The 27,793-nt window shown below is 38.0% G+C and overlaps 1 protein-coding gene across 15 annotated transcripts in view; it reads right to left on the reverse strand.

Moving 5' to 3' along the window:
- Positions 1-27,793, reverse strand: part of LOC126367522 (potassium voltage-gated channel subfamily H member 8-like) — a 128,416-nt gene that overhangs the window by 12,244 nt on the left and 88,379 nt on the right. For 7 of the 15 annotated variants that reach the window (XM_050011073.1, XM_050011076.1, XM_050011075.1 and 4 more), the window contains 8 exons: positions 15,944-16,174; positions 14,407-14,544; positions 11,267-11,523; positions 10,533-10,767; positions 10,031-10,194; positions 9,008-9,239; positions 6,339-6,518; positions 6-205 (listed from right to left, as the gene is read on the reverse strand). In XM_050011073.1, coding sequence (XP_049867030.1) covers positions 6-205; positions 6,339-6,518; positions 9,008-9,239; positions 10,031-10,194; positions 10,533-10,767; positions 11,267-11,523; positions 14,407-14,544; positions 15,944-16,174 — 1,637 coding nt within the window. The remainder of the gene's footprint in view (positions 1-5; positions 206-6,338; positions 6,519-9,007; positions 9,240-10,030; positions 10,195-10,532; positions 10,768-11,266; positions 11,524-14,406; positions 14,545-15,943; positions 16,175-27,793) is intronic. The other 8 variants (XM_050011082.1, XM_050011085.1, XM_050011084.1 and 5 more) reach the window with 7 other exon arrangements.

The raw sequence follows: 27,793 nt of genomic DNA on the forward strand, positions 1-27,793 counted from the left end.
CTCACCTCATGAATGTCGATGCCGTGGTTCAACGACCACATGGTCTGGAAGTAGTCCTGCATCCTCTGCTTCAGTTCCTTGGGCACCTGGTTGATGGAGAGGAAGTCCTTCAGGTCGCGCCACTTGCTCTGGTACATGGACCGGCGTGAGTACATCCGCTGGATGATCGCTGTCACGTTGCCGAACACTACGGCATGCATTAGAGCTGGAACAATGAGTGCATCGTGAATCATGAGGCATAGAGTGTGGCTTCATAAGCCATATTATGTCTTCCTATCCTCCACACTCTAGATATATTATTATCTTAAAAAAATGGAGGTTAACTTTAGTGATTTAATAGAGGTCCAACTGAACTTATTAAATTGGTCAAAGACATTGAAAGAAATTGTTAGTTTAAGTTTAGTTGTTTCTTTAGTGTTTTTTTTTACTTTTTAAGTTTAGTTACGCTTGTTTTTGTGTGTAAATATTTTTTGTTTACATTTTAAGTAAGTAGCAATATTTATTTTCACAATAGACAAAAATTCCTATTATGAATGTTACATGTATAGAATACAACAAGGAAATCATTTTGCATTTTACTGATACAGACAAATAAAAACTATGGGGTCTGATTTCGCCAGTAGAGATGACAAGCAAAAACAGGTACAACTTTGTATAAATCTGAAACTTCATTCAAATCAAGTATATATCGCGAAATATAAAGGGTTTATAAAGTTTATTTTTATTTGCGGTTTGTTTTATGAAATATTTACTTATTTATTCCCCACGCTGATATTCATCTTTTCGAACGTCTAACACTATTACAGAAAATGTATTTATCAAGTCTCTAATGTATAGTTTTACTTGACGGTCTCATCTTGAGCACACAAATAAAGTCTGGAAAGTTATAAATAATATAACTAACTATAACTCAATAAGATAATTTTGGTTAAGTTTCTGTAAACCGAGCTTCAAAAACAGGCTTGTGGGAGTAAGCCTACTCTTAAGTAAAGTCTGCAGACATTTTAGATCAGAAGACGTTTTAAATTTTTGTTTATCTATTCGATGCCAATTGTAACATATACAAAGTCATTCTTTCCACCAGGTCACATATCCTACACGAAGATTTTCGTAAGTGATTTAAATAAACAAGCTTCATTATAATAGCAATTCTAAATGAGTCTAAAATCATCATCTCCCATCACCATCCCATCCATCATCATCCATCCATCATCATTATCCCATTTTTCACAGGGTCCGTTTACCTAACCTGATGATTTGACAGGCCCGGTTTTTTACAGAAGCGACTGCCTGTCTGACATTCCAACCCTTGAAGGGAAAACCAGCCCAATACAAGTTAGATCACATACCTCCGAAAAAACATTTCTCGGGAATGTTGGTGTCCTCACGATGTGTTACTTCACCGTTGAGCGCGTGTTAATCATTTATGATCCAAACATGAATTGGAAAACAAATTCGACAATTATTGGTTTAGGCCTGAGCTGGATTCGAACATGCGACCTCAAAGCGAGAGGCAAGCGTTCTACCAACTGGGCTACCACGGCTTTTTTAAATGAGTCTAAAAATAATGGAGCCTAACTTGAACCTTGTTTTTAGGCGAACGGGTGTTAATCAACGCAACACTGCGTTATGTAATGGTTCAAATTGTGACGTCACAAAGCAAAGGCAGCAATCTGAGATAGAGCCACAGACAGAGAAAAAGAACGGTAACTATGCCGCACTCTGTGTTATGTTTCCACTCGGTGCAATGGTTTTGCCGCGGTTTTACGAGCTTCAATGCAACATTTTTACATAATTTGAACTTTTTGAAATGTTAAAACAGAGTAAGTACCATCATGGTTCATAGGGTACACACACGAATGTTTGGTAAGAGAAGGGTATCATTGTACTTATTTAAAAAGGCTTGTCACTCTGCACCGTAATTTAATTGTTTATTTATTTTAACGGCCTCCGTGGTTCAGTGGTTGAGCGTTGGGCTCATGATTCGGAGGTCCCGGGTTCGAATTCCGGTGGGGACATATCACAAAAATCACTTTGTGATCCCTAGTTTGATGAGGACATTACAGGCTGATTACCTAATAGTCCGAAAGTAAGACGATCCGTGCTTCGGAAGGCACGTTAAGCCGTTGGTCCCGGTTACTACTTACTGATGAAAGTACGTAGTCGTTACATGAGTCATGTCACGCCTTTGGCGGCTCAATAGAAACTCTGACACCAGGACTGATGAGGTTGGTGATTCACCTAGCAAACCACAGGATAGAAGAAGTAGAAAGAATAAATGTGTTGTGCTGCTCCATAAAGGTTGATTGATGGGACGCCTGTGCCCAGTAGTGGGACGTATCTTATCTCATCTAGCCTACTTGATCCACTCTAAATTGACACAATACTTCAATATAACTGGCAGGCATACCGAAACTACTCTTAATGAATTATAGGGTGTATATGTTTATTGTTGGTATAAATTGTTACGTTTTCAGAATTCATAATTTTACACTCGTTTCATAAAACGAACACAGTATGTGTAGATACATTTCATTTCAACGGGATTAAAAAACGACATAACGTAATGAAAGTACAGCCCACAGCCGACTAGGTCAGAACGCGCCTAATGTAACTATATGTAACAATCCAGTAGTTCGACATATCCATAAAAATAATACATATCTATAAAGAAATAAGAATGAATTGCGTATAATATAAACAATACATAACATAATATAAAAACATAAACATCTTATACTCGTATACGTCCCACTGCTGGGCACAGGCCTCCCCTCAATCAACCGGGGGGTATGGAGCATACTCCACCACGCTGCTCCAATGCGGGTTAGTGGAGGTGCTTTTACATATTTTTTATATACTTAGTCATATATTAGGGCAGACAAAAGAAACATTAAAAGAAAGTAAGGAGTGCAGGTAGGATTATCCGTAAGTATCAAGAGATTTATTCTCAGACACAAAAACTTTATTCGAAGAGATAAAGAACCAAACTATTTAAATTGCTCTTTGCTAGCAGACGTATGGCCTGATGAAAAATTATTGCATGTCCTAGCAAAACGGGTACCTAACGCTTGAAAAATGTATTACAAGGTAAATTATGAAAGTTAAAAGTTTCTCCGGTTAAGTTAATGATCGAATAAATTTATTGAAGTATAACTTTAACATTTATTAGGGTCTAGCTTCTCCCCCACCAATAACTCTGGTTAAGTGTGATAGGTTTGCTCCGTAACTCTCCAGTTGATAAGGTTAGGTATGGCCCAGTAACCGATCGTAGATTCTCGTACACTCCGCTCGCGTGGAGTAGGTACATAAAGATTTCCCCCATCTCATGTTCGAGTTCTCCCAACCGGGTAACGACGGACAGACAAACATGAAGTTTATATATAACGTACCCTTTCATGTTCATATACGTTATTACATATAACACATAATTGTGAATTGTGCCTTTTGTATTAAATACAGAAACATAAATGCAACTGTTGGGCACAGGCATCCCAACCGGAATTTTAAAACTGTAAAATAGAACAAAAAGAAAATACAGGATGTTAGTGATATCGTAACGAGTACTGAGGGGGATGATTCAGACCATGATTCTGAGTTAATATCAAATGGAATTTTCCGTCGCAAAATTCATTATTTTTTGTGCTTTCTTAAATTTATTTTCAGTTGTATACTTTTGCGATGCGAATTAATACTTGATATTAACTCAGAATAATGAGTTGAATCATTCTCATCAGTATTCGTTACGATGCCACTAACTTATAATTTGTATACACCTTATACGTGCATTTTTTTGGTCCACCAGTTTATAATAATGAATCTTGCTAAGAAATAGCATCGCATTGTAGTCTGAAATTAAGGAGAAAAAGTGAAAATGAAACTCGGAAAACAAAGAAAAAAGAATAAGCATTATAATTCATCCCAATGGAGCTCTTTGATTCCCCCTCGGGGTGAGAGGGGATGACAATGAATTTTAGGTTCATCTTCCCATTCAACTTCGAAAAATCTACATAGAGACAAATGGACTAGGGTAAGTTAAACTTAATTATTAAAAATACAGTTCTTATCATTACTATGTAATATTATTATTTTTTGTATTGACGACTGCATCAATTACTTTTGTTTTAAATTACTTTACAATAATATTTTTCTGTACTCTGGATCCTGTGTCTGAAATACAGATTATTATTAAGTAAGTATATATTATTTGTATGTCATTTCCATATCTTATTATATATTATTATTATATTATCAAGCTGTGAAGTCTTATTCACACAAGATGAAGAATGAAATGTAACAGTAAACCAGGACGGTGGTCATTATTTACTTATGTGTAGAACTGCAACGTCTGACCTTAGTAAAACTCTATAAATATTTCTTTAAAGAATTATATCTATATAGGAATCTTTGACGATTTTCAAAAACATCCAACTCTGAACCGATGTAATCAAAATCAATTGGTTTAAATAAAACTCCACAATTAACTTACGAATCCTTTTTCTTTTTCAATATAGCAACCGACTGGCAACCCGTCGGGTAGCAAGCTAACCAGCAATTAAAATTTAAGTGATTAATCGTCGAAGAATTTGATTTACAAAGTTTGAGCAATAAGGGTCCGAGAGTTTTAGCTGTGCAACCTTTGTCGGCTCAATATAAGTATTATACGATTAAAAGTTAAATACTTTCAACGAACTGGATTTATAATTAGCCTAATAAATAAGTAGTAAGTAATCCCAGCTTCTTAATTTCAAAGGACTTGGGGGTAAATAATAATTGGCGCTAATCGAAAGCCTCTTGGCTGAGGTATTCGCCTGCTGTTAATTTGTTTGATTAACGGTCTGTATACCTATTTACTTCGGTTTTTCAAATTAACAAGATTTTTCTAAATATAAATAGAATTCGTAAAATCATCCAATAAAATAATAGTCTTTTACATAAACATAACATAACATAAACAGCTTATATGCGTCCCACTGCTGGGCACAGGCCTCCCCTCAATCAACCGGAGGGGGTATGGAGCATACTCCTCCACGTTGCTCCAATGCGGGTTGGTGGAGGTATTTTTACGGCTAATAGCCGGGACCAACGGTAGTCTATTTTTTAAATAGTTTTTATTATATTTTAATATATTTTATTATTATGACAATAATGGTATTGTCATGTTGTATAATGTTTTGTGCGATACATATTAAAAATAAAAGCACGTCCGGGATTTTATGACATCAACAGTCTTTTGTTGAATTCCGGACAATTTGTGAATGCCATCCGATAAAAATATAAGTAGAATATGTATGTATCGTGAAAATAAAGGAAATTAAAAAGAAACCCAGGACTGTAATGTGAATTGTCAAGGGATCAATCTAAAAGTAGTGCCTATTGATGAGTTAATAAATCGGTGCAGTGTCAGTAACACTGATTGAATCCATGTAGTTTTTAGTAGATTTGCCGCAGATGGTATTAACTACTTGGCCGGACAAATGGGGCGCGCTGAGAGCTCTCACCCGGTACAAAATTTAAGACAACAGGCCTGAGGGTGCTCAGTTGGGCGCGAACCTCGGCTCAGGGCGTCGTCTGAGAGGAAGGATATTTGAAAGAATTAATCGACCCTATTGGGTCGATAGTGATAAGCGCTTAATGAGGGAAATCATCGACCACGCCGGCGGGGCCAGTATCCGGCTTCTTTGAATACATGAGGGTCTGTGCAATTGGCTGTAGTACTGCCGTGATCGACGAGGATTGGTGTATACCCCGCATAGCATCCATCACGTTGTGTATATTAAAAAAAAAATGTTACACAATCATAAACCCCATTGGGTTCAATCAGTGTTACTTTCACTGATTATAATAACTCATTATAACTCATCGTTTGTCATAGGTGGCATTGTGATCCGCAAACATCTATTTTGGGTTTTTCGTCCATACATTTTGAGCATTGTCATTTGTGTCAGCATTACAGTGGGTCATCTTCCTTATCTTATCGATTCACCCGTCATAGTACATACAGTCATCACATTATCATCAGCCCATTAACGTCCCCACTGCTGGGGTACGGGCCTTCCCTATGGATGGATAGGGAGATCGGGCCTTAAACCATCACGTGGGCCCAGTGCCGATTGATGATTATTAACGACTGCTAATGCAGCCGGGACCAACGGCTTAACGTGCCTTCCGAAGCACAGAGGAGCTCGAGATGAAAACTTTTTTTTTGTGGTCACCCATCCTATGACCGGCCTTTGCGAAAGTTGCTTAACTTCTACAATCGCAGACCGAGCGCGTTTACCGCTGCGCCACCGAGCTCCTCGTACATACAGTCACATTTAACATATCTAACAACTCACCTCCAATCAACATGACGAGTATGCTGAAGATCTTCTCCGGGACCGTGTTGGCCGCCACGTTACCAAACCCGACACTGGTCAGCGACGAACATGTGAAGTATAAAGCCGTCACATAACTCTCACTGTGCGATATGTTCGGTATCGGCACTTTCAACCGATCCGCCAAGTTGTTTATCCACCCTGAAATTAATACGAAACATAAGGCTTCGTTCAAAAGAAAACAAAAACCGAATTACGCTGCAAAATTGAATATCTAAACCAAACGGCAAGACAAATTGAATTTCCTTTTAAAGCTTATTTGTCTTAGAAAGCGCAAAGTTCACAACAACATATCTTATAGGAGGCACGTGTAACTGTGTCTGTATAATTTTAGTTTAAATGTGCCATTTAAAATCACATAATTTCCTCGAATACGACACAAAAGTTGAGTAACGTGATCTCATGACCTCACATATAAATTTAGATTGATTCGAGACTTCACCAACCCGCACTGCATCAGCGTGGTGAAGTATACTCCACACTGCACTGAGGAAAGACTACGCAGTGGGACTTTTAAAGGCCATTAAAAAAATAAAAGGAAACTGTATTTTAGTTATTTTTCTTCGACGACAAGCAAATAACGTGGGCTGCAATAATTCATTGCACGATCCAATTAGAATTTTATTAACTTTTTGTTGTAAATATTTGGCTGGAAACTTGTTGGGGAATCTCGAATGCCAATAGCCTGTTGTAAATTCGATTAGAATTCAATTTAGTTCGACTTCCAACCTAGTTCGCTTGTTTCTACGGTAGATGCGCAATAAGTGAATAGAATCTGTGAATAATTTCCGTTCAAAAATGAAATGTTTAAAAGACTATCCGATGCCAGGGTTTATTTACAAAGTCAACCTTACGAAGATTAATTACATTTAAAGCTACCGTTTTCCAGCGCGGTCGGCGCTTATTTACCTCATATTATAATTATGTTACTTCTAAACACATCTACGAGTATAAAACCTTACACATCACGTCTCATATATGAATCATACACAAAACCCTCACAAAAATGAATCGTATTTAAAAACAAGCCTTTCCTGTTCTAATGCTAATAATCTGAAAGCTTATTTTGCTTAAGCTTATAGCAAGGCATGCATGAGGCTATTTTAGTTATTTAGTTCATTACCCAATGTACTCTGACTACCCCAATTGGCAATATAGCCGTAAGTTTATATTATGTTATTGTGTTGTAATAAATTGTACCAACCTAAGTAACTAAGTTAATGTTTATACAGGGTTACAGGTTAAGACGACCTATTCCAGTTAAGAACGAGTAGTTTACATCGTTTCTGACTTATTTGATTATGAAACACCCTGTTCTAAATCTAACTGTTATTGAGATATTTGTATTTAATTGTTTTTAATATATAAAATATCCCGATTTTCGGCGGTCAGCTTAGATATCATATTTGCAAGTGTAGTTATTGTCATTATTAGTGTTTTACTTGTAAAATAAGATGCTTCATGGCTTTATACGATGACGAATGTTTGGTGCCGTCAAAACTTAAACGAAGTCATCGTAGTGGTATTAATTTAGAACTTGTCTGCGGAGGGGACCTGTGCCAATGGTTTCGATTGTTTTAGAGCAGTCGTCAAGTTAACGAAGTGGCTTTTAGCTGAGTTCAGAACTCCCAAACATCCAACTACTGGAATGGGCGGACTAATACCGAAGGAGGTAGGAATCCAAATTCACCTTCAGTGGCACTACATATTTATGATCTGAATGTATATGTGTGTAGGAGCTCCAGGGGGCCTAAAAAGGCCACATAGAAGCAATTCTTGTAAAAAGCCAATATTGCTATTTGTCATTTCTTGACATTGCGCACTCATTTCGCGCGCAAATGTAAAATAGCAATATTGCTTTTTAGATGCGTTGTTTCGATGTGGCTTTTTAATCCCCCAGGTCTTATACTAGGACTCCACTTCCAGAGTGTAGCCACAAAAGGGTCATTTTTATTTATACAGAGTGTTAGTGACATCGTAACGAAAACTTTGAGGGATGATTCAGATCATGATACTGTCGTTAGTTGCTACCCGCATATACATACATTGCTACCCACCGCTCAACGCACTTATAGCGTTTTGGATACCAATCACCACAATCGAAAGGGTGATAAATGGATGATTAGTGTAATTCGTATTTTGTTGGGTCTAAAGCCATTATAAATACATATTTGAAAACAAATAAGTAATTTAAATAATCAATTTACAATACACTACAAAGTAACTATTATAAATACTATAAAATGTTTTCAAAGTCTAACGGACTCTGTGAATCACAGACAAAATTTTGTTCTAAAATAATAATAGTAAATTAAACAAAACAAAATACCTACTTACTAATAATAAAATATTTTCCTTCTACTTATATAAATAGGTTTGTAAATAAATAAATAAATTTAAGCAAAATAGAACGGGGTATTACATTCCTTTATAAAAACGTGCATACAGACAAAATTCAGGGTGACACGTTGCAGAACAAAACTACTTTGAACGTGAAAAAAAAAATTTTTAGACATGTCTGCCGATTCACTAATGGCATTACTAAGTACCGACTCTCGGACAAATGGAAAGCGACTACATAACTAAGAACAAAACTGCTACGTACATCGACATTATACACTGATTGTTACCTAGATGTGGATTACCTAAATCCCAGTTTTCATGCTTATGGTATTCGATTTCCTTCTCGGCGATAATAAACCATATGCAGGCGAGCCAGTGAGCCACCAGCGTGAAGGATAGCATCAGGAGAGTGAGGATCAGTGCTGAGTACTGAGAGTATCTGTCCATCTTCTGCAGTAGTCTGGCCAAGCGGAGTAGCCTTGTTAGCTTTACTAAGTGGACGTTCCCATGCGTCGATTCCTGGAAATGTTGGTGTGGTCAGAACTGGTAATAAAGAAGAGGCGGAACAGCGAGCGTTTTGCGCCGTGGACTGAGAATTTGTATGGAAACGCACTGCGCCGCAGATGTCTGTGTATATTTAGCAAACTCGACTATTTACAAAGTATTCCCGGCATAGAACGTCCCCGCTACGATGCCGCTTCTATGAGCATTAAGCTCAATAGTTGTCGATCAAAAACCGATACACAGTTAGTCTTCGTGTGGGTTTGGGGCGAAAGTCAATCAGAGTAAAAAGAGCTTTTAACACTTGAAGAGCAATTACGCCTTTATGTTTAGTAAAATAGAACCGAAAACTCCGTAAGCGTCAATTTTATTACAACTGTGCAGAAAACTGCAACCTCTAGTACTCTATGAATATGACTCAGATATTAATATTGTTACTCATTACCTATTTACTTTTTAACTCAAAAACTCAACGAGAAGTTTCGTGAAACTAACCTGTGTGAATTGCTTTTATTTATACAATGTTGTGCCAGGGGAATTATAAGCGTAAATCACACAATTATAGCGCATTACAACCAAAGCACTTACTCACTAATACGACGACGCAAGCCGGCTTACGGCACGTCATACAATTCATTTCAATTTCCGCCCTTGTTTTGTTGCTGTTTCCGGCGTCGTAACTCCGTTTACGTTGTTTCTTAGCTCGCCTAACAAAACACAGAGCTCGGAGTTCCAGGCAAGTTTACAGACAGCCCTATTAGTAAGCAATTAGGAGTAACAATAGAGTAAAATTAATTAGTGTTTCTCACCGCCCCACTGTAGACATCGGATGCGTAAAGTAGGTCGAAAGGCAATGCCGCTAGGAGGTCCACGACGAACCAACTGCGGATGTAATTAAGCGCTATCGCTTTCCAATCAGACACCACCTCGCCTTTCTTACTCACGAATGTCGTACGGAAATTGAGGACTATATCTGCAAAAGGGTAGTTCAGTTTGTAATTAAGATTGAAAGGGTCTCCCTTAATAGCTGGCTGTCATTCAAGGTTAGTTACATTTTAAATTAATTCGTGTTTATATACGTAGTGGCTTAGCGCGTGGACTACTGAATAATTTCGATAAACAAGCATTTATTGTAATTATTCAGTGTTTATTTCTTACAGAGTTAAGGTTATCGAACAAGTAACTTAATAGGGGTATTTAAATATCAGAGCCACACGGGAACCTGCGTCACGTAAATGTTCGAAGCTAATGGTCAGATAGAAATACCAGAATCCCATCAGTAATGGATGAGGTGTAAAAGGTTTTACGTACCGACGATGAAAAGTGCCTCGACCACAACATCACTGGTCACACTGATCCTGGGGTGACCCTCGTCAACGAAGCTCGCGTTGTACGGAACCACAACCGCCACATAAAACGTCGCTATCAATATCAACCAGTCCCAAAACGTTTTAAATACTCCGTAATGTGAAATAATAAATTTTGACTTCTTTATCGCAGACGTTTTGTACTCGGGCAACGGTGGGTCTGATGAGTGTAGGAGGTTCTAAAACATATCAAAATTTATTACACTCTCGATTTAAGTACACGAAGTCCTACAACGTAAGTAACTAATTTGTAATATTATAGCAAAGTGGAAAGGATAAATTTGGAAGATATCGATAAGCAAATGAAATTTGACGATAGGGCTTCTCATGGATTAATTACGTGATCGCGTTCGCTCCAGTGAAAACTGAAGTTTCCATTAAAAATACTTTGAAAGCTCTCTGAAATGGATCCCTAGAGGGAAAATCATGAATAAAAGGACGTATTGATTCTGTGCATAGCCAAGAGTTATCTTGTGGATGTGACCGCAAGATACTTTAACACTTATTATAACGTAAGTGCCCCTGTTCCCAGCAGTGGGACGTATATAGGTTGTTTATGTTATGGTACGAATAAAGTAATTATAAACGATTATTACTCTTATATTCTGTTATGTAGAAATATAAATGAAAGGCTTACAGTGCATTTTAGTTTATACGCTACTTATATAAAATTCTTACCTTACTTACATTGTTGAGTTTTAGTTTTGTCTTCGTCTTTTCTGGCTTATAATGTCCTGAAAGCTGGTATAGGACGGCCCTAGAGCGACGCCTGCCCATGTTGGCGGGCGAGGGTGCTTCGGGGTCAAGATTGCCATTCGGGTCTGGAAGTAGGCAACTAGATTCAGCGCGGAACCGGGCGCCCAAGAGTGCCGCTGCGGGTACAAATGGGGATAACGCTAGAGTGACCACGCCAGCCGAAGGCCGCACCGCGGCTCCTGCGTGTACAAACCACCCTGTTATAAACTCCAAACGCCCATCTACCACCAGCCCATGGTACGTACAACGTATATCCCGGCGACAACGCGACTCCGCGGCTACACGACATCACAACGCGACAACAACCTCGATATACTTGTAAAAGTACCATGCACCAGCAATAATGAGACTGCTTTTGTAATAAAGAAAAGAAATGACACGATATTTTCTTTGTTCTAAGCTAGAGAGAGATTTCGCGACGTAATTTGCTCGTCGCCGAGCTTGAAGGATAATCGTAATTAAGAATACTCCAACAATATATGAAAGAAACGCGATGAAAGTCCTCAGAGGGATAGGATTATCTGCTTTGACGTCAGTCGGGGGTCGATGAAATCTCACTCATAGATTAGATACCTAACTAATGTTGTATTTAAAAAATTAAGTAAAACATCAAATTCGGAAGCTCACTTAGAGTACATTAATTATTACTTGAAAACCTAAGTATATCTAATCAAATCAATTATAGGTAGGTAAGTATTATAATAATAATACACTGATAATTTTAGAAGTTTTCGAATTCGATGTAGGTAAGGAATGTTTGGAGGAAATGTCGCCAGCTAAGCAAATAAATAATGATTTTGTAATTTACACCGAGTACCTATATTGGAGTACCTATATACGTATATATAATTTGTTAAAAATAATTTAAAAACAGACGAAATTGTAGGTTTCACGGGATCAGGGTTACGGCATTCAGTTTCACATTAATTAAAACATTCTTCAACTGCATGCAATTTAAAGAAGGAAGTTATACCACAAACATGCCTTATAATAATTATACCTAATTCTAAAGTTGTGTTGTGCGTGTCTAGAAGACTTCATCGTCGCGTCAAATAAAATAAAAGTAGCCGACTGAACTTTCAAATACGTATTTACACTTCAATATTAAAATTGAGAACAAATACTTTTACTTCAGTTATTAGTTAAATTCTACAACTTCACTTTAATTTACTTACTTACTTAAAAATGTATTGAAGTGTTGAGAGAAAATCACATTTTGATTTTTTTTAGCAAATAAGTAGATACGTGTAAAGTAATTAATACGCAATATGCAAAAACGTTTTCGAAATTTAAAAAGCAACGTGTTGAATTTTAAATTAATGTACCTATTAAGTGTGAGTAGGTCCGATGACAATGTTAAATGTCCAGAATAACTGATATTATAACAACATCGCGAAGCAAGAGGTCCGTGTTGTCATAAATCGCAAAGCTTAGAATTTAATAATGAAATTAGTGTTCCTGAATAAACAACTGTGCAGTATCCCTGACCTGACCCAGTATGAACATTGTGAAGCGAATACTGGCGACATGTCACACAACCAACATACACAACACGCACTAGAAAATACGAAGAAATATAAATATTCAAATAGACAGGGTGGTTTTTATTTATTAAGTAAGTACAAAAAGAAAAAAAACAGTATACTCACAATAGATGGAGGCCTCTTCAATAATAAGAGGTACTCGTATGTTATCATTAAAGGGTTAAAAATAGAATGTGTTTCAAATGTTTCTTTATGTAAGTACCTACCTAAGCAAATTGTCTCGAGAAAGTTAGGTTTTTTCTAACTGCAATGATTCTCAAGCGTTGTCCGAAAGGCTGACTATTGTTTAGTTAATTACTTTACGAAATTTGTAAATATCTCACGTACCAAATAGATTAATAATGTTATCATCTAATTACCAAGATTTATTAACCAATTTATAGCCACGTAATTAACTACGTAAATTAAAGCCGGATAGGTTACTTTAGGACGCCCCAGATTGCTGGAGAAACATCGTAGTTCTACTTAGAGACCACCCACACTAGCGTCTTTCGAGAACCGTCGTTGTGCCAGCGTCAGCGTGACGTCTACGCGACGTAGGCGCCGCGGCTACGCGACGTCAGCGCTGGCCGGCTGCCGAACGACGAGCGTGCGCGGCGCTGGCGTCGCGATGACGATGTTTCCTTTTTCATTTAAGTAATTTTCGGATCAGTAATATCAACAGGAGTGTTTCTACGTCGGGATCCATTTTCGTCGACGTCGCGCTTACGCTGGCAAGACGACGACGCTCGAAAGACGCTAGTGTGGGGGGACTCTTAAATAGCATAATAATTAGAAACATCTTCTATTTTTGAACTGCTCAAACTAATTCTATGTACTTCTAGTTGCATTCTAGAGCACGACATGAGCAATAATTATTATTTAATATGTTTTGCATTATAATTATTAAATAAATTTTGGATTTCATTAAAGATAGATTTATATTTGACCACAATTTCAATTTAATAAGGGGGTTTTAACGTCTTTTGTAAGAAAATTTAAGTGGTTTTCACGACCCGCTCTGGCTGAGTTCTTGAGTCGTATACATTATTAAATTAATTACTCATGGCGTATTAAGATCCTACGTAAACATTGTATGAAGGTACAAAGGCATTACTTAAATTTTAATGTAACGTTGGTCTTGCTTGTTTAGGAAAAGTTACGATACAATAACAATTAAATTCTAGGTACTTACATACCTACTCTACTCAGACGTGAATGTATCTACTAACTATCGATGAATTTCTAAGTGTGTACTAACAAACAGTCGTGGGGAACTTTACCGTGCGGTGTTGCTCGCAACTGGCTAGGGCCAACTACGGCCAACGGGTAGCAAGGAGGAGCTGAACTACTACCATTATACAGGTACCTAAAGCACTAGAACAACGTGCTTAGTACATATTATCACATATGCCAAACAGGGGAACAAGTTCATAGGATACGCCTCAAAGCAACGCACCATTAACACAGACACTCTTAATTTATTATAGCTTGCAAATTTCTTTGTAAGGAGAGGGTCGTCCTTACAAGAACACTTACCGCTGTCGAAGTCCTCATTAGTGCTCATGGCGGCCATCTTGGTGTTGGTGATGTCCTTGAACGAGGCCAAGAACAATACCACTTCGCGCTTCTCATTCTTAATTGGGACGATATCGAGCAAACACCAGAACGGGCTGCCTGTAAGTTTAAATCGATGTAAATGTCGCTTGTAATTTGAATTCAAAAGCACAAGCGTGCCTCCGCATTGACTATGGATAAAGGTCCGAGCGTATTAATCCGCGCTGCTGTATACTTAACTAGGAGTTAAAAAGCTTTGCGCTGAATTTATTTGCGATTCGACTCCTTGCGCAATACCTATGTATAACCGATGGTATAACCGCGTCGTTGCTGGCCGCCGTAAACCCGCTGACGACAAACAGCTGGATGCTTGTAAAAGTTTAATTTTGCCGAATGGAATCGTAAACCTCCTTATTGGTTTTTGTTTACGATTGTGGAGTGGACGACGTCTTTAAACTATTAACGCAAAACATGAATCGCTACAAGATGGAGTTTGTGAGATACAAGGCCACACGTCAGCTTCATCAACATTTTTGTTCCGTGTGTTCGATGAGTGATGTTCCGTGTGAAAAATGTAATGATGGCGACGACGCCAGAGAATGGTTCGTAATTATGTAAATGAATTTCCGGGACCCGTATCAAATGGCAGGATTGGCAGCATTCTTTTGAAATGGAATGAAAAGTACCCTCGACTCCAGTGTGTGAGTGAGTTTTGCGATTCGGGACGCAAACGTATTTCACAAAATAAAAAATAAACCCGATTCCCTATTGTGACTTTACAATCCACATTTTTACTGTTTTTCTTTTTTTTTCATGCAAAATGAACTGAAAGGCTTTCCAAAAGTCGCCTTATCATTCACAGGATTTTATATTTTCCTTTCCATTAACAACTTTGAATGTAAGCAGGATTAAACAAAATATTAATTGAATTCATAAGTACAAAACGTTGTTTTGCGAAATACTTCGGGTTCTGATGATAGCATTTTGCTTGAAGAGCACGATATTTTGAATAACTACAGAGAACTACTTAATATTATTTAGAGGTATACAAATAATAAAGTAATTTGAATGTAGAATCAAACACAATACCAACCTCTCCTTCGATGAACTTGGAAGGTAATCCTCAAGGATAGCGCACACTGCATTAAGTTTTGCGCTATGAGAATTTAGCTACGTCATCAGAACTTTTTTACGTAATAACCAAAAACAAAAAGTGTTGATTATATAATGCCATACAAAACTTCTGACATCGCTTACAATTCCGAAGAATGCCTATTTGCACCTTTCTAGTCATTATTTTTTGGTAACTTGCCATTTTTTATACCAAATAAATTCTGGGAGGTTAAAGAGGCCACATCGAAGCAATTCATCTAAACAAGCAATATTGCTAGTTGACATTTGTTTGCATTGCGCACTTACTTTTATATGAGCAAGGTCAATTTGCAATATTATTGCTTTTTTAGATGAATTGCTTCGATGTGGCGTTTTCCCCCGCTGGTTAATATTTTTGACAACTCACCATTTTTTTTATAGAAAATAAGCTCGAGTTTGAGTTCATGTTTGGAGTCGAGGGCGGCGTCGATCTCGCCGCGATGCTCGTCTCTGGTGTCGGGGCCGTGCAGGAACTTGCAGGCGCATCCCTTCTGCATGATGTGCGCACGCGCCCACCCCGTCAGCTCGCAGAACCCGTCCGAGCAGTACACGATCGGGTATGCCGGCACTTGAGCGTTGCCCAACACGAAGTTGCTGTCTGTTGGCAAAGAAACGTATTTAATTAAGAACGAGTATAATGTCATATGCGAGGAGTATGCTCCATACCCCCTCCGGTTGATTGAGGGGAGGCCTGTGCCCAGCATTGGGACGTATATAGGCTGTTGATGATGATAATGTCATAATCGTATCACGCTGTAACAGCTCAGACGCAGAATTGACATATTTGATACAACCATGGTCTGAAATAAGAGAAAATAGCTTATAAAGTTTCTTATCATTCAACCTCAATGATTTTGCGTATGTATTAATATAGGTATTGGGCTTCAAATCTATCAGTGGCTAAATTACATATATTTAGTGACAGACAGTTTGAAGAAGTGAAGTTTTGGTATGTATTATAAGCCTAATTGAGAAGTAGTTATAGGAACTGAATCGTAATTTACACCTGGCTCCTGGTAGATAATTAGTATTCTAATGTTAAGAAGCATAGAATACTAATTAATAGGTACAAAGTGTTGAACGAGATAAGTTAACCCTAGTTTAAGCACAGAACAAAAGTAGTAGAAGAAAACGTAAAAACTCTGAAGTGGCTCTCCTGTTTTTACTGAGCACACAACAAAGTAAGTTGAATTTAAATAAAGCTGCAGTATAGCTTATGGTTGTTTTGAACTTTTTATAGCAAACGAGAATTCTCCAGACGGAGCCTTAACAAACAAAAAAGTTAACTTTATGAAAACAATTATTCAAGAAATAAATTTTGTGGTGAAAACGCGGCTAGTTTGATGGGCACCTTTGTACCGGGAATGACACGAGGTGGATTATTTGAACATGACGTATGTGCACATAGACGTTAATTCATTAATGTTGGATTAATTTCAAAATCATTTTTGTAAATATTTCTCTCTTTATTTAAGAGCTGCGCTTTTGTCGGTGGAGTAATCGCCTTCATTACTCCATAGATAGGGCGTGTAGAACGGTGGTACTACCCTACCCTTCTAGAATCCATTTCCTCGGCCTCCAACCAGTACTGATACCGCTGCTACCCGGCATCAGGGGTGCGCTTTTGAAGTAGCGGCGCCACGTCACAACTCGCTACGTCACAAGATCGTACTCCAGTAGTACTCGCTACGTCACAAGATCGTACTCCAGTAGTACTCGCTACGTCACAAGATCGTCAAATCGACGATCGTCGTTTGTTAATATAACTTACTGTAATTTAATCTTAGTAATTAAAACTTGTTCTTTTTAAATTTATAATTAAAATACTTACTCTTTCACAATTTAAAATAATATGTTGATGCAGAATATTAATTTAGGAAGCAATATGCATGCTCATGAAAAAGTGCTGGAAAGAGTTGAAGAAAAGAGAACCATATTGAAGACTATAGAGAACCGGGGAGGAAATATGATTGGCCACCTGATACGACACGATTCATTTATAACAAACATTATAGAAGGAAAAATTGAAGGGAAGAGAGGAAGGGGTAGACCTAGGATAACATTTATGAAACAAATAAAAGAGAAGGTGCAGGTCGTGTCGTATCGGGAGGTGAAGGTTTTGGCGGGAAGAAGAGAGGAATGGCGGTTACTCCACCGACAAGAGCGCAGCTCTTAAATAGAGAGAGAGATGCATGCTCCCGTCATTAAGCGAACGTACTTATCGGATCACATTCCACGATGTTGCCCGAATGCGAACTTGATTACGTGCAATTAAGCCATGTTTTCCGTTAATAATTATATCGCGAAGGTTGAAATCAATCAAATTCGTTGGTAAATGTAAAATTTGCAGCTGGCGTAAATTATCTTGCGTGTGTTTTGGAGCGAATTTGTTCGGCTCACGAGCGACGTGTAGCCCCCTAATGTCCGTTTTGGGGCAAACCATCAAAACGAGCAACACATTGTAATATAAGTAAGTATATTAATTGATAATAGATGTACTTACATTATAAATTAATCTTCGCTTCAGGTGGCAACGGAAAAAAATGTAGATGATTTGTAATTAAGTACGTCTATGGAAAGGTTTGCTGAATGCTGCATCATTTACAAAAGTTTGGAAAGAGCGAAGTCGTCATTTCTTCAATTTAGTTTCACTACAGAAGCCGACGAGCTCTGATCTGATGTGCGCGTGGAAAACGTAAAATGTAGCGGCTAAAATACACCTGGCGACGCTCAGTTGACCGAAAATTAAAAACTCTTTGAGGGAGCTGTTTAAAGAAATAAATATACTGACGGTCGCAAGTCAATATATATATGAAAACATTATGTATGTACGTAAAAACTTATCTCTCCTTCCGAGAAACTGTGAAAGGCATACTTACAATACAAGAAATAAACATAAAATTGCTATTCAAAATTCTAGATTAAGTAAATTAAATTCATCTTTTTTGGGGTTATGTATACGTTTTTACAATAAAATACCAGATAATATTTTAAATTTGTCAGAAAATAAATTTAAAGCTCACGTGAAGCTTACTTTATGTAAAAAAGCTTATTATAAGATTAATGACTACCTAAATGATAAAAATGTCTGGTATTGAATGTGTTCCTCTAGTTATTAAATAACTTGTAATGTATATCCTCATTGGTTTTTAAAAGATGTGTTGCTGTTGCAGTTTCTTGTCATTTCTTCTCCTCAGCCATAACACCTTGCGAAATGACGTAAATTCAAAAATGTTACATTGACCTTCAACAAGTTTATCCATGATAATTACGTTGAATAAATGATTCTGATTCTGATTCTCGGCATGTCACGGGAGCAAGCTACATAGTCTGCAAAAGATTGCGAGGAATGGAAGTCTGTTGTTCGAGCCCTACATCCCAGCAGGGGGGATAATAGGATTAGAAGAAGATAGATGTCTTCAGGATTTCGTATACGACTTGGTTTCTGCCAGTCGTCCGATCGCCAACAGTTGTATGTAATGTGTATGTGTTTCGTATGTTTGCGTGATTGACACTATGGATGTTTGTTTACTAAGCTGGACGGTATATGCTGTGTTTAGCATACGTCTGGCGCGCGGCGCCCGGTCAAGCTTGTCGATGAGCCGTCAATAGTAACGAAGACTTCAGTATATTCGTTTCACTGTTAAAAAAGCAATCGAAGCAATTAATTGTAAAAGCCTTATTGCCATTTGACATATGCGCATAGCATTGCTTTTTTAGATGAATTGATTCAATGTGGCCTTTTCTTTCAAACTCCTCTTATCAGTTGGAAGGGCTTCGGAGTATACCGCTGTCTCAGTGTAACGATCTCGGTGGTCCACTTGAACGTTGGACTTACGATCTGGAAATCTTGGGTTCGTATCCCAGTGGGGAAATAATCACAAAAAAATATTTTGTAATCCCTAGTTTGCTTCGGAGGACATGTCCAGCAGTTCGTCCCTATTTACATCAATACGTACGTATATTTAAGTATATAAGTCTTATTGGGGTTCAAAAGTAACCATGACATTAGGGTTCATGAAGTCCGTCATAGGTCTCCGAAATCTCACAACAGAAGAAGTGTGAGTTGGTAGAGCACCATTGAATACCCGGACCTCAGGTTTGGTAGTTATTATGTAGGTCACAGATATAGGTAATTGTCATGTGTGCTCAAAGATAAAGTCAAAGCGGTTCGCTATCGACTATAAAAGGAAAAGTTTGTTGGCTATCAATAAAATATAATGACATTCTCTCTGGTTGGAATGTTTTCAGATTTTAAAGCAGAATCTGAGGGACAATTTAAAAGAAAAGCGGCTATTTCAGCAGCGGTTAGGGAATATTGTATACAATGGTCATAATCAATAGTGGGAATCGAAGCCTCGGCAGACTGAATCACTACAATGTTCGACGGGGCTTAGGCATGAATTTAAATTGTGCAAAAGCGAGCGAAAGCTTTTAGTTTTACGAGCGGAACTGAGCCAATATGAGCACGATTTTCAATTTATCTATCGTATTTTGACTTGAATATTTTAAATGCCATCACAAACGTTTTCATGTAAAGTTTGTAGTAGGAAGAGAGCCAATACAGCATGAATATTTGTTTTGACATTAAACGAATCGCGCATGGAGCTTATGGGATTTCAACGGGTATTTTTGGAAGCTTTTTTTCCTTTATCAGGTACTATTTCGGAGATGTTTTCTATAATAAGCCTGAATTTATGAACAGCATTTTTTTTGTTTATCATTCTCATCCTTTCTCTTGAGATACTAAGCTAAGAGGCTGTTAATTATTGTACATCTTATGGCTCTATCCACCTTAATACGTGTTGACGTGCCCAGCCTAGGTTTATTTCTTACGATAATATTTCAATTATGTTAATAACATAACATAAGTTCACGGCTATATTCCAATTGGGGTAGTCCGAGGTACATCCATCGCAAGATGAAGTAAATACCCACACCTCACCGAGCGCTCGTCGAAACTCAACTCAAACTCGCTGTCAGCCGTATCGCCGTGTACGAATATAATGGTCGAGCCAACTGTGTTAGTGAAAACTGCACTTCAGGTAAATTAACATGTGGGTCGCTCCGCTTCGGGCTACAGAGGTACAGCGCTAAGTATCTTACAAAATATTGGATAAGATATATAGTTTGCCAGGTGGGGTGACTCTGAGGTTGCAATGGGCTCTCATGTAGGCTTGAGCGGTAACGAGGAGGCTGACAAATTAGCAAAGTGCGCCTGTACAGATACAAGTGAGGTATTTATAATCCCTGAATATTCTGAATTTCTTCTATTCATATATAAAGTCAAGATGCTCCTCCTGAAAAGAGTATTTAGTAAGATCCAAGGAAAAGGGTTTCTGGTACAGGTCTTTTGCTTGTCAGCCTCCTTGAATACCTTGGTTCGTCGACGTTGAATTCGGGAGGAAACTTCTTAAAATTGTTTTTAGGTTAAGTTCTGCGCACATTCCTTTGAAGAGCTTTGCTTACCTAATGAAAAAATCATCTTCCCCAAACTGCGAAGTTTGTGGGAAGAGGGAGAATACGTACCGTATCTTATATGAATGTACCCGGCCTCACAAAGGCAGTGTTTATTTAAGCAACTAAAAGTTAGGAGCCAGAGTAGTGGTATAGGTATCTTGGAGGCCCTTTTGTCAGAGCCTACGGGCAGGGAATCATATTTGATTTATGCTTTCATTCACAACAGCTTATCGGCTTATTTTTAACACTTCTAGACAGTTCATCGATGGGGCTGGCATAACAAACTTTGTTAAGCCCCTCAATAAAAGAAAAAAAAGATGAACTAAGTACCCACACTTCACCGAGAATTATGTTAGACCAACGTGATAGGTATCGCCTTCTGTAATGGTCGAGCCAATTGTGTTAGTGAAAACTGCCCTTAAGACAAATTAATAACTCATTGGTGCAAGTCCGGTACCGGTGTTCGAAATTATGTTAATAGGTAATATACAATTCTGAAACTGATATTGTTTGCCCTACTTAAAACAATAGTATATGTACACTGTCATTAACAAGTTGTTAATGGTAGTGATACGGGTCGACCGACCGGACAGCTTGCACAGTAACAACTTTGGTCCACTGAAAGCTTATTCACACATATTTCACTCAAGGTTATAAAGTGTCTATGACATCAAAACTTGCAAATTGGGATAGGTTTGCGCAGCTAGTGAGTAAATATGAGCATTCAATGTACGAAGTTCATCCCTGAACATGAATAGATTTTCGTCACGTTTTATAAGAACTTTCAATATTGAATCGCGACTCATTTTCAGAGGGGAGGAGGAGGAGGAATGAATAGACAGCGCAAACTTGAATAGGGTGAATCAGACAAAGACTGTTATACATCCATACATATCGCCATGCCCGCTATAAAGTAAGCACGTAATTTATCTGAGAGGGAAATTGAATATGACAGCGCGTGTAATCTCCTTTGTTGCTTGCGAATGTTCAAATTTTAGTTACTGTTAGTGAGAGGAAGTTTAAATTGCCTCTACCACAGCACTCGGTTAGTGCTAACTGGGCCGGCTCTCTTCGCTTCATTCATTACGTTAACGCGACAAAGTACGTAATTACACTCACACTTTTTACCCGACTTGGGCGAAGCAAAAAGGAGGGTTATGTGTTTGACACGCTAAATTTGACGTGACGCCCGAGAGGTCATTAACTGAAAAAATCTGCAAAAAATTACTAATCGGAAGAATTTCAGTGTAATATTAATCCTATCATCTTGTTTCATACTTTTTAGAGCGGATTTTTCCGTAGGCGGGTTTTAGTTATTAAACTTTTATTTTTATATAGTTTTGAAATTGTGATGAAATACGTTATTTTCTTTGTTTTGTAGGATCTTTACGATGTAAAGCACAAAACGTAACGAATCTGATCTAAAGCGATATCAAATCAAAAGTTTAATCTCTTTATGAGTTTGACTCCCCTATAGTAACAGAACGTAAATCTACGCGAATTTACTTCACGTTGCAAAGTCGCTTGTACGCTGGTATTTTTTCATGCATACAAGCCATGTCATATGAAACGATGCATCCGTATTTTCACATTTGCGAATGATGAGTATGTCGCCGTCAGCGGTTTTATCTCGACTGATGATGAGTTTAGTTGACATTCACAAAAACTGCAACACGTGTAAAGGCCATTTATGTTGATTTATCGATAGTGGATTGGTAACCTTATTTTTGTTAAAGCTTTCAAACTAAATTAGTCATTGGATGCTGAATTGCTCAAAAGCGCTTTGTAAATTATTGTTTCAGCATTTAAACTTTTAGAGGCTTTGGATAGATTACAATGCAAGGTAAAATTCAAAGCTGTTTTACGGCTGAAATACAGCAGGGGCAGTACGAAAATATGCGAACAAATTAAAGAAAAATGTAATAAAATTAAGTACTGGAAAAGTTAGTAGATTTTTTCATTGAGAACGTTATGTGTTATGTGTGTGTGAATGCATGGGAATAACTGTCTGAGAACTGATATTAGACAGCTAAATTACTAAATTGTATACCAATATTTTGTTTTTTTTATTTTTTTTAAAGAACGTCTAGGGCCCTGTGCCAAGGTTTTTCTTGCAGCTTCTTTTCCCCGGCTATTCAGGCTGTGAGAAGCTGCAGTAGTTTTAGGCGGAAGAGACGTTCGTTATGTAAAAATTGACGATTCAAAGTGTAACTATGTTACCTACTGAATAAAGATATTTTTGAATTTGAATTTACGGTTACTGGCGTTAAGGCCGTACCTCATAGAATCCTTGATATAGATACAGGCAATTGTAGACGAAGGGGAGGTTAAAGTTTTGATTGCTCTGTGTTGGTCTGAACCGACACGCCGCCTCCCGCGTCGCCGCACGGGGCTGCGTTAAAACTTTTACCTTTCACATCCACTCATTTGATGAACCTGTACCTATCTACTTCTAAAGTAAACCAAGAAGTTGTCAAGAGCAAGTTTTACCTCCACTTTTCAGTTCTATTTTCGAACTGTATACGGGCTTATCGAAATATACGAGGACCTATAAGTATTTGTCCATTGTGTTGACGTTATTCGTAGTTAAAGCAATGTGCTAAACCCGGAATAGAATACGCTATTTTATGCCATTTATTGTCCCCAAGTTCATTTTATAACAAATAGCCGTGACCTTATTCAAACAGACTTGATGGTTTTAATTTAAAACTGCGCGCACAGACACTTTGTTAACGTTTTACACCAGACGACTTACGAATACTCATCTTTCTTGCTGTTTTTTTTTTTCATTTCACAGTCTCGAATGCACTGTGACAAATTGTTAAGCTCAGCAAAACGAATACCAAGAGGTAGACGACGTAACATATGACGTGCTTACGAACAATGGTGTCTGTCGTTTATTTCTTCCATACGATTTGTAAGTGGAAAGTGTGGCGATTATTCCCGTACAATGAACGCGAGTTAAATTAACGTCTCAAACAAAAAAGAATACAAATTACTTATACCTTCTTTTCCCGTTGAATATGCTAAGGAACTTGAGGAGAAGATAAGAAATAAGAAACAATTAAGACGTCCTCATTTTATGAATATTTCGCTGGAAAATCTGTCTTAAAAAATAAAGTAGGAATCCCTACAACAATTTACTTTTAAAGGTGTTAAGGTACAACTTAACTTAAGGAAAATAAGAAAACTACGAATAAAAACGGAGCTTTTCAATGGTAAATATAGAGTTCTTGTGTGATGTGACCTTCCAAGACAGAAAGATATCAAATCAAGAGGAGTAACTTTCTTATATCGGATTATGTTACGCTAACTTGGCGAACGTGTGTTACCTCCGACCAATCAAGTACCTCCTTCGTTTATTATCGTTCATTATTCGTACGAGGATATTATTGAATATTATTATAACTTAAAAAAATCTAGTAAAAGCCTTAACTTCACTAGTTACCCTTATCAATATAATAAATCAGATAAAACCCAGCTTTCCTGCCCAATGGTACGAAAGCTGAGTTTTAACTGATTTCAGAGAAATACTTGGAGCTTTTATTCCTTTTATACTACACGTATACAATAAAATGGGAATTTTATAAAATCCGACCTCAAAAGTTAGAGCTTGATAAGGCAAGTTTTTGAATCCCGTGCACTACGCGAAGGACTATCGCTATATGTAGTATCAGTGTAAAAGTATTAAAACCTAACAAAAAATTGCAGCATAACAAACCACAGCGTCGTAACAAAAGCAGGTAAGGACTGTGGAAGTATCTATCAGGGAGTGGATGAGACGAGTTCTCAAAGAAAGATTGATGACGGCATCTAAACTTCCGAGGAAATGCTAAACTCTGTTGGTGTCGTGTGAAAAAGGCGCCTTAACATATGATGCTGTATAAATCAGTTCAGGCGGCCGCAAACTTGATCTGTTAGCAAAAAACCAAGATTGATGAGGTAGTACAGCGGGGGAGGGGGGACCCCTCTGTTATTACCTCCCTGCGGGTATGGGTCGCCATCGCCAAAGTCGCGAGTCAACCCTTGAACCGTGATTTTGGGTCACGAAACCCACTCGGCCGTATAACTCATAGAAGCCAACCCGCTATTCAATTCGAAAACCGCACCATTATTCCCGTATAAAAGTAATCATTTGTCTCTCTTCAGTTTAATATATGCGAAAATAAATTCGACATTGAATTTTAGTATAAGTACTCTGCAGAAGATAGATAGTTAATAACCAGTCGATCTTTCAACAAAGTAATATATTTTACTAAGAACTAGTAAGGACTAGGGTAGTAAATAATAATTACTAAACACAAATAAATCATATACTACGACTGACATCTATTAAACATAAATCAGTCAGAAATACCAATAGGGGGGGTGTTAAAAAGGCCACATCGAAGCAATTCATCTAAAAAGCAATACTGCAATTTGACTTATGCGAATATAACTAAGTGCGCAATGCAAAGAAATATCAAATAGCAATATTGCTTTTTTAAATGAATTGCTTCGACCTGGCCTTTTGTAATCTCCCAGTTGTGAAAATTATCGCAGTAACAGTATGTAATAGGTTTCTACGCTGTTGTTTTAGTTGGACTTTTCTAGTGGGCGGAAAGTAGAGTAGCCAAGATTTATTTTTATCTCAAGGGATATTAATTTCCTAAACATCACAAGTTTAGTTACTAAAATACAAAAAATAAAACTTCGGACGAGTGGTCCCTCCGGTGTGAAATGCCTACATTACATTACAACATAACATAGCGTCACGCCTGTATCCCAGAAGGGGTAGGCAGAGAGATGTATAATAGTATATACATAAGCATATTAACATAACATAAACAGCCTATATACGTCCCACTGCTGGGCACAGGCCTCCCCTCAATCAACTGGAGGGGGTATAGAGCATACTTCACCACGCTGCTCCAATGCGGGTTGGTGGAGGTGCTAATAGCCGGGACCAACGGCTTAACGTGCCCTCCGAAACACGGAATCATTTTACTTTTTCGGACAATCAGGTGATTCAAGCCTGAAAAGTCCTTACCAAACAAAGGACAGTCTCACAAAGTGATTTCGACAATGTCCCCATCGGGAATCGAACCCGGACCCCCAGATCGTGAGCCTAACGCTCTATCCACCAGACCACGGAGGCTGTTAAGCATATTATCATTACAATTACTTATTAGAAGAATAGTATCTACGTACTATAATATAGGGAATTATCCAAATATACAAGTGTATTTCGATTAGTGGAATCCCTCTTAGTAAGGAAACATCATCATCATGTTTAGGTATAGATCCCTAAACTTAAGAAATTAACATTCCACCGGTTGATAAACAACATTCTAATAACATAATATTTTATTTATTTTCTATCGTTGTGTACCTTCAGATAAAATAACTTTGATAGCTGACAGGAAGTAACCCAAATATAGGGCGTAGCTATTCAATAACGAAGTTACCATGTAAAACTGTTGCTCGCCCGTCAATAGGTCGTTTATAAAGTCCGAGAAAGCCCGCGGCAGGCGTCGAACTCAATCCAACTTACCCAATCAACTTCGTTTCAAATTTAATTAAAATACAAAGACAAATAAATTGTTTGCTCTTGGATATTTATTTATATAAATACGAAACCTGTGTAATGAATTTTATTTGCAAAAAAATGTTTTTATTCGCGTTGGCGTTGAAAGCCTTCATTCTGTTTATTATAAAAAAGAAAAATTGAGTCAATATTTGCAATATGTGGTTGAACTCACAAACTATTCAACTGCGCGTATCGCTGTGCCTGGCAGTGCGTTTAATGTGTCGCTTTACCAAAGTTAATGTAGGTATATTTATTCATATTTCATATTTATCAATTTCACATATTGTGCAACTTCTGTTGAGCTGAAGGGCTGGTGTGTGGTAGAAATACGATTGAAGAAAACCACGATTTGTTGGTAGCACTTTCACGTATAATTTTATAATTTTTATGAGTACAATGCGAGCGAACGATGTTCGATAAATCAATATGGCGAAATTATACTCGTATTCGTCCTTCGAGATTAGCATATTACTTGTAGTATCGGGTACGCACGGCCACTTCTGCACGTTAGTTGAGGGTAGATAAAAAATAAAAAACCGGTCGGTACCCCCATCGTGTGTCTCGTCCAGTCCTCTACGATCGTGGCTCATTCGTGTCTACGTGCTCAGCCGCTTCGCACGTACTTTCTCCTCGATATTTTATCCTTTCCCGCGCGACGTTATAGTGTTGTTTTTTCGTTATATTCTTTAATATAATGCCGAAAAAAGGTAACAAAAAACGTAAAAGTGATGAAGTGGAAGAACTGAAAGCGAAGATAAAGAAGTTGGAACGCCGCCGGCGTATATGCGTCATATCGAGCTCATCAGAATCCGGGTCATCACCATCGCGTAATTGCGTAGACCGGCGGGCTTCCCGTCCACCAGAGCGACGCCGGAGCAACGCGCGCAGTCGGTCACGTAACCGCTCGCGCAGCCGCTCGCCGCTGCGTCATCAACAAAGTGCCAGCCGCAGGAGCCGAATTCGTGAGCGTTCGCCGCCTCCACCGATAACTACGCGTTCCTCGTCACCGCATATACGAGTACGCAGAGAAAAAAGAAATTCACCAGGTATGTACCTTTTACCTTCCCTATAACGGTAAACTTTCTACAGTTTATCTAATTCTCAGTATGTCTTCGTAATACCTACAGTTATGTAGTGGTTTTATGCTAACAGATCGAAATTGCGTGTTCGCGCAAATTATAATAATGA

Source organism: Pectinophora gossypiella, chromosome 6 (assembly GCF_024362695.1).
Source record: "Pectinophora gossypiella chromosome 6, ilPecGoss1.1, whole genome shotgun sequence".
NCBI classification, from domain to species: domain Eukaryota; kingdom Metazoa; phylum Arthropoda; class Insecta; order Lepidoptera; family Gelechiidae; genus Pectinophora; species Pectinophora gossypiella.